Here is a 13,953-nt window from a genome sequence, read left to right as displayed (position 1 = left end):
TTCATTTCTAGGGTCACCTCTGTCTCTGCCTCAGAAATGGACCCAATAATGATGGGAGGCTAGACCTGACCCATGTCACCCAGCCCAGGGTTGAAGCCCACCATGCCCTCCCTTTGCTGCTGACCTCTCCAATCATTCCATTCCACGTCCCATTGATCTTTTTTCCATGCTTGCCATTAGTCACCAAGTAGAGGTCATAGGTGAACTTGACAGACTTTGAGATTTTCTTGAGGATGTCTATGCAGAACCCCTTGCAACATTTCTTCATATAATCTGGCTCCTCATCAGTTTTGTTCCTGAACCATCACAACAATAATGGGTTAAAAGACTGGGAGAAACTCCTGTAATTCCCCTCTGTTGTCAGTTTGCATTCCCCCTCCCACAATATAATGTGGACAATTTATATTGTGCTATCTGTGCTGGAGGGTGAAGGGACACACTACAATGATTTGCCCAAAGGGGCCCATCATGAATGGCCATGAGACAGGCTGGGCAAATGGACATAATTTTCTAAAAAAGATTGTCAGATTATGATGGTATTGGCCCAACAGACACTCTACATTCTGTTGAGAATGAAGAGCCCAAGATGAGCAGAAAAATACAGGGGTGCATACTCAGTCACTATGCGTTTTTGGCAAGGGACCGTATTCCTCATGCAGGTGCCACTTAGGGGGTCCACGTTCTCCACAATGACAAATGGTGCCTCTTCCAAGGTCACGATACTCAGGTGATCATCCTCCCGTTCCTCAGAGTCAGGATACAGCTCAAAGCGTGGCCACACATAATACTTCATCTGCAACTTTTTTTCCTTCCATTTCCCCACCTGCGGAGACACAAACCACAGAAGGTAGACTTCTAGTTGTCCCATCCCTTTGCATCAACCACAGCTACTGAAGGACTGGGTAAGAGGACCACTCTGGAGTGCCCAAGCTCATGACTCATGTAAGATGGGGACATTTCTGGGGAGAAGGCTCTGAGTAAGTGGATTCAAACGAGGGCGAAGTGGAAAACAATAAAGATGTCTGAGTTGTCTCAACTCCGTGATGGTCTCACCCTCTGGGAGAGTGAGTGGATAACCACGGGAATACTGTAACCATGGTCAAACAGACAATGTCTTTCAGCATTTTCAGCCAAACAACAGGAACACAATGACTTGGTTACATACCTTAGCTGGAAACAAGGAATTGCTTTATGTTTTTGATGCATGAAAATTAATACCAAAGAGCATCTATGATATTTTTTAAATCTTGTTATTTCTCCCTAATTCTCATAACTTCCATAAATTTCTACTGCAATTTTAGAACACTTAACTTTCCATTTCCTAAGCAAATAGAGATCATATCTTCAGTAGTCAAAAAAGGATGTGGGGCTCAATTGCCTTATACCTGCTGGTACAAATGAGAGCTGTTTTGAAGCCACTGCAGTCCTTAATGAGACAATATATGTAACCTCACCCACTGCCCTGGTAGACCATTTCTTGCAAAAAAAAATCCAGGAAAAGAGAAAACTTGAACATAACTGCACTTTCAACTCTCAAAGTCTCGCCTTTGTTCTCCATTTTACCCCTCCACCATCACAGCTGACAGTAATTAGCACCTTGGCTGGCAACCGAAGCTGAGAGGGTGAAGAAGCTAACTGGGCTTTAGAAGGAGCTTTCCTCAAAGAAAGTCCTCCAGGCCAGGACTGAGACATGCTGACTTGATGGCAGAGGCAGTGTGGGTGTGTGGGAGGCTTGCATGACTGCTCTTAGCAGTGTACCTGCTTGGGGTAAACAGAAAAGCTTTATTCCACTCCAATCCAACACCCCTCCCACCGCCCCCAAATTTCAGGCATTTATTTATGTAAATGACAGAATGGGAGGGAGAAACACTTATTAAAGGCTCATTAGGTGTCAGTGGTTAATCTGTGAAACTCAAAGCCCAGCTGGGGTTTGGCATTTGAGAGTATCCAGAACTCACATAAAACACTTGTCACCTTCAAAACAAACAAACACTTCATCTAGCCATGAAAGAAAAATTCACTCTGAGGGCTTGTGGGGCAAGAAGAAAGGCAGAAGAAATCACCCACAGACAGCAGTTTCCACATCCATCCTCCATCCCTGTGCAGGGTGAACACAGCACCCCAGTGAGCACAAGGTGGGGGGTTTGTAAAAAGGTGGGCGAAGTGTCTGAGCAGCAGATCTTGCCTTCCCACAGGCAAAGAATACCAAGGAGAGCTTGCCCTAATGTTCCCTGCACCCATGGAGATGGTCTGTACTCATGCTAATATCTAAGCCTGGATGTGGAAAGTGAATTTCTAAGGGAATAAAGAGCACAGACTCACATGCTTATCCAGGGTCTGCTCAGCCCTGGACTTCCCACTCATTCACCAAGCAGGTCAATTTATCATCATCTGAGCCAGAGATTTCTGCAGGGCCACTTTAGCTCTCAAGTAACTGAGCTCAAATCCCCAAAAGTAGTAACTGCCACAGGGGGCTCAGTAGGGACCAGTGATTAAGATGCTGCACGGAACAGCCCAGATTTCAGCTCAGCAACATTAACTTATAGTAGAAATAAGTGGCTGATGAAAGAGACATCTCACAGAATCTCAGCAGCATTTAGATATCTCAGTAACAGGCATGATATAACCCCCTAAGTGATAAATTAGATCAGATAGGCAAACCCAACCCATAATTACCCAGAAGTTCTCTGGGACAGAAAGGGGAGTTCATAAGGCTGTGTGCCAGGCACGTCTCACAGTGTTGTACTACACAGAAACATTAAGAAATTAGGATAACAATGACAGCATTGCCACAGCCTTCTGTGCACTGAATCACCTAACCTGCAAATACAGTAGTACACATCCGATCTTATTATCCCAATGAAATCACTCTAAATTGTCCAAAGAGGAAGAAAAACAGGATGAAGGGAAATGTTTTGACCTAAATCTCCAAATCAACTATGGATTGTCTCAAAAATATGTGCAAGTATTATATTTTATTGCTAACCTGAACAATCAGACATGCCATATACCTCCATACATGTACAGATATGAATAAGAAAAGTCAGAAAATCATAGTGAATTAAAAGGGGGCAGACTTCTTTACGTGCTTATGCATGCAAAGGTCAAATGTATATGCACATAGTTAAAGAAGGATGGTCATAAGCAACATGTGGGCAATAGGAAACACCACATATGCAGAGGATGGAGACAATGCAAGATAAACAATACACAAATGTGTATCATATGCTAGATAATCTGCCATGAGAGGGAAGGAGCAATTCACTGTAGGGACAGAGGTTAGCAGAATTAAATGTCACAGATTTGTCGAGGTAAAGATGCCTACACTTAAAGAATATAACCTACCAAGCTGTGCAGAGCAGAGCAAGGCATTTCTGAAGTCTCAGGGTATTTTGTATTAACAGCCTATGAACTGTTATTACTTGGGTTTTGCTGAGTGCTTGCCTCAGCAAAAAGAGGAAAAATAAACTACCCCAGGCATCCTTCATATTGGTCACCCTGCAGTTTCAAGACCCACTGAGTGTTCTCCAATCAGTCTAGTCATCCAAACTTCCATTAGGAGCCCTGAAAGGTCACAGAATCAGTAAAAGTAAGGATACTAGGGATCTATAAAAACTTCTTTCTAATCATATTCTCCAATCCCTATTTAATGTTACTTTATATCAGGACACAGATCCTAGGAAACAGAATTTCACCTTAACTGCCCCTTGCTCTATCTGTACCACGTCTGATCTTATCAAGAAAGTACAGTCACTTTGGTTTGGGGATGATTTTGGAGGTGTTGAGGCAGGGGAGTAGCTAACTTCTACCTTCAATATAAAATCCTGTTTTGGATAACAAGATTGGAAGCAGAAGCCCAACACATTTGCAAAGAAAGAAAGGGAAAATTATTGTAGAACAAAAAGTTAATCATATATGCTATTTGTCTAAGCATATAAGTTATCCCATACAGACAAAAGGTGAGATTGCCTATGCAAGGGGAAAACAAGTGGGAGCCTTCTGAAAGGCTTCCAGCTGGCTGGCAAATTGCCTTAACCGCGGTATAATGCAGCCAGAATAAAAGAGTTCTGCAGTATGTTAATGCGCATCTTTAATGAAAGGTGCATTCACATTAGCTCCTTGAAACTAATTCTTAACAGAAGCTTTTCTCTCCTCCCAAGGGAAGCTAAGGCTTGTAACAGCCATTTGTGGCAGATGTTCCACTTGTCCTTACACTGACAGAGAGACCATGGTCTCCACGAGCAATCTATTCCAGTGCTTAACTGTCCTCTCCATTAAAAAGTGAGGTTTTTTCTCCTGATGTTTAACCTAAATCTTCTTGCTGCAATTTATACCAGGAAAGTGTATTTCCTTATTCTCCTACATGTGCTCCTTTCAGTGTTATCAGGTCAGTAAGATATTTATAATGGAGAGGAGCTGATAGTCTCATTCAGTGGCTATCTTAGAAGCTACATTGGCAAAAGCAGCCACCTGTTCAAATGAGCAGCATCCAGGCTCACCATTTACAAAATCCGTACCCAGATGGGTAGTATGGACAAGTACAAGCTACTCTCATGAATTTCCAAAATCGTCTGTTCCAACAAAGGCAGAAGCCAATCCCTGAGTTCCTTCTAATATGCCAAGGTAGGACCTCAAAACACAGGAGCATCTGGAGAGACCCATAACTAGTGTCAACAGATGGAAAACTAAAACCTCCTAGAAACTTGGTTTTCAAGGATTAGGCAGGAGAATACAGTTCTGAATTAAACCAGAAATGTTCAGATACATTTCTTAGGCAAGATACTCAGCAGCATTGCATTGGTATCTGGGGTGAAGGTTCAGGAGAGAGCCTGAATCTTCAGATGCTTGTTTTTCAACAGGCTGGAAGAAAACTATCTAGGCAGTCTCCTGATAGTTATTATTTTATTCAGGCTCCTATTTGCACAATGCCTTGCACCACTCTCTTTTCATTTACAATCTTATCTCAATTCCTGCCCCCACCCTGCTATAGAAGAAATGCAAAAGGAACAAAAGGGATTTGGTTTCATCTGCAGAATAAAAAAAAAAAAAAGACCATTCCAAACTCACTTAGGACTTGAACTGCTTTCTGCATTTTCCCAAAAGCTCAACGTTTCCTCCCTTGTTATTGGTTCTTTTATTTTTTTTCCCCCAGGAGCTAAGGAGTTTATTCATTCCAGTGGGGAAGCACTAAAGCAACAACAGAGAGCATGAATTAGGAGGCAGAAATTCCTTCCCTATTCCACCAAGAATCTCTGTAACCTGATCTGCACCTTTGTGGCTCCACATTGTGTAAAACTGAGGTAATGGCACGTTTTTTACATCTGGGGTGCACTGGGTAGATAAACAGAAAAGGTCATGAGGCTCACAGACACTGTGGAAGTGAGGAGACACATACACGTGTCTAGAGCTAGATGAGGGAACATATACAGCATGCATCTATGAATGCTATAAAGGTGAAAACTTACTGTCTTTAATCTTTGAAAAAAATCTTACATAACTTTTACACCTGATTTGAATACATGAAAAATGGAAGATCAAATATAGAAAAGGTAAAGGTAGGATGTTGGACAAGGGGCAAAAAATAGGACTGTTGTTGGTAACATAGATGATGGAGAAGCATACCTAACCCCTCTGGGAAGCAGGACAAGTCCAAGGAGAAATAAGAGTCTTGCCAGTAGAATTGGTACAGATCCTGAATGAGGACATGGGAAAACCGGAACAACTGGGCAGGACCTGAAAAGGGCCACTCTAGAAGCACCATAGAAATAGCAGGTAAAACTGGGACACTGCCAATGGAAGTAGGTATTGCTCAGGGTACATCAAATAAAGGTGGACCTAGGGGATGCTGTTGTAACCTTAATGCTGCAGTAGACTGTGAAGAAATAAATCATGCATAAATAAAGTAGAATCATTTTGGATTGAAATAGGTTTTGGAAGGCTGGTGCAAGATATTCCATGAGGACCAAACTACAGAGATCTACTGTAGCTCCACAGTCTTGGCTTTCAGTCTGGATAGAGATGTCATTACTGTTTCTAAAGAGAAATTTTATCAGGAACTAAGTTATTATGGGAGTATTTAGCTTCATAGAGATTAGATGGAGAACAAATGCAAATTTTAACAGCAGCACCCTGATGTTTCTTTTTCTGGATCTGATAGTTGGCATATTTCTTTACCCCAAAATTACTCAACAGGCAATAGGTCGTGATGTTTTACACTCAGTTTGGGCAAAGCAGCAAGGAACTTTAGAGAAAAGCTAGTTATCAGAAATAACCTTGGATTGAGCGATTGGGGGAACAGAGAGCTTGTCTTAAAGAAGGAGATTAAAAAGCTTGTCTAACCTAGATAAATGAAAGCTAAGAGGGGATATGACTGCTCTGTATATATAAAGGGGGGACAGATACACAAGGGAGAAAAGGAAGTGATTTTTAAGCAGGAAAAACAATGCTGGTAAAAGAACAACTGATCGTAAGGAAATTTGCCTTGAAAATAAGATAGATTTTAACCATCAGAGGGGGAAGATCCGAAACAGCTGCCCAAAAGTAGCTGTGAAAGCAACTAAAATGGGGTCAAGAAGAAGCACAACTGGTTTGTAAAGGGCTATATGATTTTGCCGCCCAGAGCAGAGGGATGGGACCAGATGAGCCTTTCCAGTCCAGTGACTATAAGTAAGCAGAAGCAAGAGGAGGAATTCCACTCAGCCTTTTCCCCTCAATTTTTCAGTCTGCAAATGTCAAAACTCAGTCTCAATCATCGCATCTCTGTCCCCCAGCTAACCCACATGAACACAAAGACTCATGCTAATGATACCTCCAACTCCTTTGCTCCTACTTCCCTCATTCAGCAGCAACACCTTCTCTAGTGCCCCGAGGTTAAAATATTCCTCAGCTTTCATAGAAGCCGGTTAAGTTATGACTCTCACACTTACGGCGCTAGCATCACACCCATTACCAAACATACAATCCCTGTGATGCTACAGGTCTGTATCCTCACACAGGCTGGTCTACAGCAGGTGGAGAAGAGATGCCACAAAGAGCAAAAATCTCCTGTTTACAGACACTTTAAGGTGATTAATTAGCCACATCAGCCAAAGCAGACAAGAAATGGTTGTGAATGCACCACATGCAAAATTAATTAACACAAAAACAACACTCCTTCCTGAACCTCAAGTTCACCTTCCACAACCACCTGGGGAAGGCTGCTTTCTTGACTGCACCTGCAGAAGCTGGAATTGCTTCTAATAGCCTTTCAATTAAAAATGTAGGCTGCAGGAGATGGTGTGATTTTCTTCCCCTCTATATTTATACAGCACCTAGCATATGCCAGAAAGAGAGAGGCTGAGCTTAGAATACAGACAGGGTGAGGTACTTGCTCCTGCTTTACAACTCATTCTGGGAATAAAAGCTCTTTGCAGAAACATGGTCTTCCATCTCACTGAGGTCTGGCATTTACACAACTCTTGCCATTTTTGCTGAAACATTTCTTTCCTGGTGCATTTATATGCCTTTTGCAGTTGCTAAGGTCCTGTCCCCTGCCATGATTAGCCAGAGAAGGTTAATGAGGTATACTTTGAGCATGTCTGACTTCTGCAAAGTCAGTGAACTATGGGGCTCCACTGGTGTCACAAAAAGGTCAGAGCTGTGAGAATGCCAAAGAGTTTGCCTTGCTAAATCATTCCTCCAAACCAGAAGGCACCAAGAATTCAGTACAGGTATAAAACTAGCCCCTCCAGGAGATGATGGTGGTCTTGCTGGTAGCATTAACTTGGTGGCCCAGAAAGTGGTTCATCCAGGCAAGGCTGGCTCATGCTGGAGCAGGAGGGACTCCAAGGGGACAAAGTTATTCAAGGACCTCACTGCTACCTGATGTATACATAACCATGATTTATGGAAATGCAGACTGCAATCAGCACAGGCATAAATAGGAGACATGAGGGGAGAGGAAGCTGTTAATGGTAGCGGGGGCTATGATCTGAGTAGGCTGGAGAATGTAACTCTAAGCTTCTAGCAGGGGCAAATCAGGTGTTAGGATTTGGGAAGAAGAATTAGAACAAAATTTGTATCTTAACAAACACTGAAAACTGACTACCATCCAACACAACCCACCTTCAGCTAACAGGCAGTGACAGCACCTGACTCAGACTCTTACTTAATAGTGTTGCATACTTAGAGCCATCATGCCCTTCTGAAATGACTGTGTGAGGATAGGGGAGCTAAATAAATGTCCCAAATTCCAGCAACATCAGTCTGTTCTCATCCCGGTCTGGTAAATAGAATCTAAAGCCAGGGAGCTTATACTGTCCCTGTCATTGTTCATCTAAGGTGAAAGAAGGCTTCACCTTGAGCATCTCCACTGCTCTCCTTTGCAGAACTGGGGGGGCAGGGGAAAATGTAGCAGGGATATTGGTAAGATTGCATGTTTTGTGTCCCAGGCGGTTCAGGAGTCACAAAGGTTTTTTGAAAACTGTATTTTTATGTGCATGTATAGGCATCTAAATGCTTTATGTAAGCATTTTGCGGTCTCTAGGAGTGCATCCGCATTGTGCAGGTGTGTGTCTGCATCCAGTACGTGTCCATGCATGTAATGCCCTATCTAATGATTTTTCCCCTTGGCTTTCCCTGTTGAGTTCTGGGTTTGAGTTTCATTTTGCTGAGCTTTCATTTCTTTCACTCAGAATTTTTTTCTCCCCCTAAAGTATGTTACACAGAGGGAGGGCTGCTTGCCAATTCACTGCAGTCTGGGAGACAGTTTAGAGCTTGGGCTGTTAAGTGGGTCCAGTACAGCAGTGTACAAAACCCTGACACGTGTGCAGTGACACCTACTCTTTACACTGACTGAATATCTCTCCCACAATCTCTTGGGACCTGAAGCTGAAGGAATGTTTAAAAATGCAGATGCAGAGGAAGGCCAAAACTGTTTCCTTGTGCTGAGAAAAGATAAATGTTGAAGCCGGCCCCAGCAGGGTTAGGAGAGGAGAAAACTTAAAGAGAGAGGGGGTGAGTTACCTAAATCTCATTGTTTTCTGTGCTGTGCAAGCAAGAGCGAAGGCACTACCTGAAAAGCATCTCTGAGAATATCAGAGAGAGATCCTTCAGCTTCCAGTGGGGGGTGTCACAGTGGGTGAAACACCTGCCCACCCTGCATACAGCAGCCAGAGCCCCTGCCCTCTGCCTGGCAGCCCCACGCCCCTGTGCAGAGGTGCACACCTGCCAAGAGCAGCACCGGCACAGATGTACACGCCCCTCTGGCAGAGAGATGCAGGGTGCTCGGCTCTCCTCTCACTGCTGGAAAGGGGAGGATCAAACCTCTTCCAGAGGAATTACTGCACATGTTGGGAGCCAGATTCCAGGGAAAGCAGCTAGCAGTTGCAAAGCTGCAAGGCCCCATTTCTTTCCTGTCCCACCACTGACAGCACTGAGCTGGTGACTGCAAATGCTGTCCGCATCCACAGAACACCCTTCGTCAGGATGCTGGGTCTGGATTCACACTGGCACAGCCACAGCCAGCCCCACTGCCTCCAAACCTTCAGGGTGCATGTCTGCAGCCCCCCTCAACCTAGCACATGGCAGGGAGTCCTGCGCAGTGTACCAGGGCCATTCCAAGGGGCAGCCAGCTGAAACAGTGTTCCAAGTTGTCACCAGATCTCCAAACTGAGTTGAAACAACAGGTCTGCTCTGCCTCCTGGTCCTCTGCCAGGTCTCTTTTCTTGGCTTTGCAAAGGGACAGAATGGGAAGGAAAGCTGTGGGATAGGAGCAACTAGGGACATCCTTGCTGCTTTCCCTCTATCCCATGTGCGGTTAAAGGCTTCAGACTCTCTGATGGATGAGAACTAGAACTCCAGAAAGAGAACCCATGAGCTGCAGGACCCCCACCTGACCCACTGCTACAGCCAAGTGCTGGGCTTTGCTTGAAAACCACAACATTCCTCCAAATTTGGGTAGAGTATTAGACAAGACCTGCCAGCTCTACCTACACCTTACAGAGAAGACCCAACCAGGACGGACCCCACCAGCAGGACAGCTGGTTCATGGCACAAGTGTGCATTACTGCCACACTGGTTGTAGCCAGCAAGTGCTCTGTGAGCATCAGGGAGTGATTCTGCCAAAGATTTTTCCTCCTTTCCCATCCCATACACAGCTACTCACACACAGAGGTATCCTCCAGCAGCAGTTATCTTAAGCCAATTTGAGCTTGGAGTCCAAGCAGAATTGCCAAAGGCCCAGCTGAGGCCATCTGGGCTGCAAGGCATCTCTGTGCAAAAGGAGCACAATCAGACATGAGTGTGGAGAGAGTGAGAGGTAACCTTGAAATCAGTGATTAGGAAAGGAGAGAGGAAGCTATGTACTTGCCAATCCCAGCTAGCAAAGAAGAGTTAAGCCAAGAACTCTTTTCTTGGGAGCATGGCCCTAAACAAATAAAATTCTCCCCTTCTCTCAGACCTGATGGACCTCAGGCACATCTATTTTTCAAAGATATGTCTGTTATTTTGTGCACAAACATGTCAACACAAAACAGATATTGTACCATTTCTGTGGCCTAGAAGTAGGAGAACCGGCATGACAGAGGCAGTCTTGGAGACATAAGATGAAGCTAAGGCTCTCAGCAAGTTGCAGGATATCTTTTATGATGACATGTAAGTCCACACGTGGGATGATTTCTGTCAGTCTAGAAGTAGCTGGATGACTTCATGTATTTAAATGGGTGTGTACTGCGTAGCTACTTCTGTTATAAGGGGAATTAGTAGTAAGCCTGTAATTAAGTTCTCTGACATTTTCCATTACAAGAGTCTGCAGGCCTGTTCCCTGAGCAAAACCAACTTCTCCATGTTTTGCAACAGGCATTTGAAAGTCAGCAGGGCAAAAACCCTGAGGCTAAGGGCATGATTTTTACTTCCATCAAATTTAATTCACTCTTAACTGCATTGTAAACTGTTGAATAATCATAACTTCTTTTCTGTCACTTTCTTGCAGAAATTCTGGCAGACAACCCAAACAGCATCTGAGCATAAACGTTTTAAGAGCTAAACCCAACACCTCAGTGAATCAGTGGGGACACCCACCAGCACCACGGTAAGTACAACACCTCAGCTTTGGTAGAACAAGAGAAAGGCAAAGGTCCAATCAGGCTACACACAAAATGTGGACAAACCATCCAGGTTCTATTCTATCTGTTTAAATGTGCCTCACTGTGAAAAGGTCACTTGCACTCCACTATTCAGGATGCAGAAGAAAGGCAAACCACTTTGAGCTTTCATGAATGTCTGTGAAACAAGTACAGGTTAGTCACTGGATTGAACAGTAAGACTCAGTGCTGAAAGCTCAGCATGCATGAGAATGAACAATGTATTTTACAAAAAAGATTTTGGGGTTTCCTCTTACAAAACAAAGAAAAACACAGCACATATAAAAAACCCACCACCAAGCCATAAAACAAACTCCATTAAGGGTAATTTATTTAAGCTGAAGTATTAGAAAATGGCAGGTTTACAGTTTCCTTTTCAGCCTTTCTTCCATCCCACTTGTGTGTGGACATTTCGATTCAAGTTTTAATTAATGAGTGCATGCAACTCTCTCCATGGAGTCCCTCTCTCAACCCTTGTACGTCAAAGAAACTTGAAGAAGCAGAATTAAGATGGCCCGGGAAACAAGACTGGCATTTTCTAGCTTAACTTCATAAGTTAAAAATTGAATCACTGTTCTTTTATTTTCTGTATGTAATTGCTTCTACAGCCTGAATGTGCACGAGCTCTTACAGAACCAATAAACGGGCCAAGAAAATATCAGTGAAGATGGAGAAAGAGCTGTCCATGAATCTCCAAGCACTGACAGAGGAAAGAGGAATAAAGAAACAGCAATGGACAGCAAGAAAATCAACCAGTGTAGAGATTACGCAATCCTGTTTTTTGATGAAAAAAGCAGCACTGACCTTGCCAAGGGGTTGAATGAGGCTAAGAAATCAGAAGCCAAATTGGAAAAGGTGCATTGGAGAGAAGTGGAAGAGGGTGAAGCTGGCAGGTCCCTCATGGTCCTGGTGGCCAGAAGGTGAGACGAAAGCAAGGCACTAACCAGGCAGATCACACTGCACACAGGTTTCTCATGTTGCAGCAACATGCTCATAACAGACTGAGAGAGGGCTGAGGGCTGCATGGAAGGTGATGACAGGACCAAGCTGGTCTGGTCTGTGTAACCTCAGAGCAGAGGTACCATGGTAGGGGTAGATGGCATGGGGACAGTTATAGTCCAGATGCCACGTAGCCATGCTAGCAAGGCTAAGCTGAGGGCTGAGGCAGCTTGCCAGGCTCACACAGCTGCCTTGCACCAAGCTGTGCTGATGCACCCCTGTGGCACTGCTCTGCACTGTGTGGATTTACCACCACAAGCATATCCCAGCAAAGGCAACGCATAGCTGGGTTTCACAGGGCACACTTGCCCTAAGCAGCTGTGCAGCAGCTGTGCAGAGAACAGATGCTTTCTCCTCAGATGCCCAGGAGTGAAGGGATCCAAGTGCTGGCTGTTATCTTGTCCTGTGCTTACTCTGTAACCCTAAGCAAGCCACCAAAGCGTCCTGAAGCTCAGTTCTCCCTCTGTTAAAGGCTCTGAATAATGGGTCCCTTGTTGCAAGGGGCATGAACAGGGACCTGACAGCTGGGAGCAATGACAAGGGTCAGTATAGTAAAGAGATAACTCAGCTCATCCACTCCAGAGGAACTGTGCAGCTCAGGGCTGTACCTACACCACCTTCACGCCCCACATCAGAGGAAGGACCTCTGCTGTAGAAGGGTGGTGGTTAGCGTAGAGCAGCCGTGCATGACGGCAGCCAGCAGTGGAAATCGTGCTGATTAATGACAGAGCAGCAGTACCGCAGGTCAGGCACGTGGATCAGCAACTGTAAAAGGAGCAGCAGGATTTTAGATTAACTAAAGCTCAAGAGAACCTTCTTGGGTTTTCTCCACCTGCTCTGGAAGCTGAAGCGATGCAAGTGACCAGGCAGCTGTCTTTCCTCGTTCTCTGAAAATACCTTTCCTGGAAAATGGAGCACAGCGATGCTCAGGCTGATGCAGTGCCACTCAGCCCTGCCCCTTCCAGCCTCCAGGAAGCAGATGCATCTCATCTCCCACACTCAACATAGAGCTCAATCAGTTGAGGCCCCTGGACACAGCTCTCCTTCATGGCTCTGAGGCAGCCACTGTGCCATCCAGGGTCCCACATGGTAGTTCTCCACACACAGGAGTGAGATGTGGGTGGGTGGAAGGAAGGGAGGCTGCAGCCTCCTCAGATGGCAGCATTGCTTCTCCTGTCCTGCACTACTCAGAGCCCACCTCCAAGGATGATCCCCAGCTGTGGCTGAGAGATGTTGGCTCACCAACGCCGTGCTGTCTTCCACAAGGAAATGGAGGGAGCCTTCTAGACCAGGGCAGGAGAAACAGTCTTGGAGAAAGACTGACCACCAACACAGGCACAGTGGTGGGACAGAGCCCCACAGCCAGCCCAAGGAACATACAAGTGCAAATTTTCCTCAGTGCCAACTTTATAGGCCTGGTTGCTTTACTGCTGTGCCAAGAATAGCCAGTAAGCCAGGCCTTACCTTTTTTTGCAATAGGAAAGATCGTGCTTATGAATGAACATTTATCCCTTCCAGTCTGCTGATTATTTCACCAGGCAAGCTGAACGTTCCATTAATATCATCTTTTGTGGAGCTAAATATATACAGTAACCACATATACAAATACATATAAATACATCTCTATCTAGCAGAGAATCCAATTAAGGGAATATGTTACGCCTTAGCAATTAATGAATTCAACAAGCTGAGCTGCCTCTTGCATATGATTAAAGTTCAAGCAATATCAATCATAACAGCAAAAAAGATTCCAGCTTTTCCTATGTGCTATCTACAAAGAGATTGTTAACACTTAAATCAATGGGCAAATTCAAGCGTGCTTGCAAACCTCAGG

At 44.6% G+C, this 13,953-nt stretch overlaps 1 protein-coding gene across 5 annotated transcripts in view; it reads right to left on the bottom strand.

Moving 5' to 3' along the window:
* The window catches only part of GRIN2B (glutamate ionotropic receptor NMDA type subunit 2B), a 241,249-nt gene that overhangs the window by 50,321 nt on the left and 176,975 nt on the right, over window positions 1-13,953 (bottom strand). For all 5 annotated transcript variants that reach the window (XM_032105854.1, XM_032105853.1, XM_032105856.1 and 2 more), the window contains exons 6-7: window positions 615-823; window positions 125-296 (exon numbers count right to left, since the gene is read on the bottom strand). In XM_032105854.1, coding sequence (XP_031961745.1) covers window positions 125-296; window positions 615-823 — 381 coding nt within the window. The remainder of the gene's footprint in view (window positions 1-124; window positions 297-614; window positions 824-13,953) is intronic.

The sequence above is a fragment of the Corvus moneduloides genome, chromosome 4 (assembly GCF_009650955.1).
Source record: "Corvus moneduloides isolate bCorMon1 chromosome 4, bCorMon1.pri, whole genome shotgun sequence".
Taxonomy (NCBI): Eukaryota; Metazoa; Chordata; class Aves; order Passeriformes; family Corvidae; genus Corvus; species Corvus moneduloides.
This window is presented reverse-complemented; position numbering and strand designations above follow the sequence as displayed.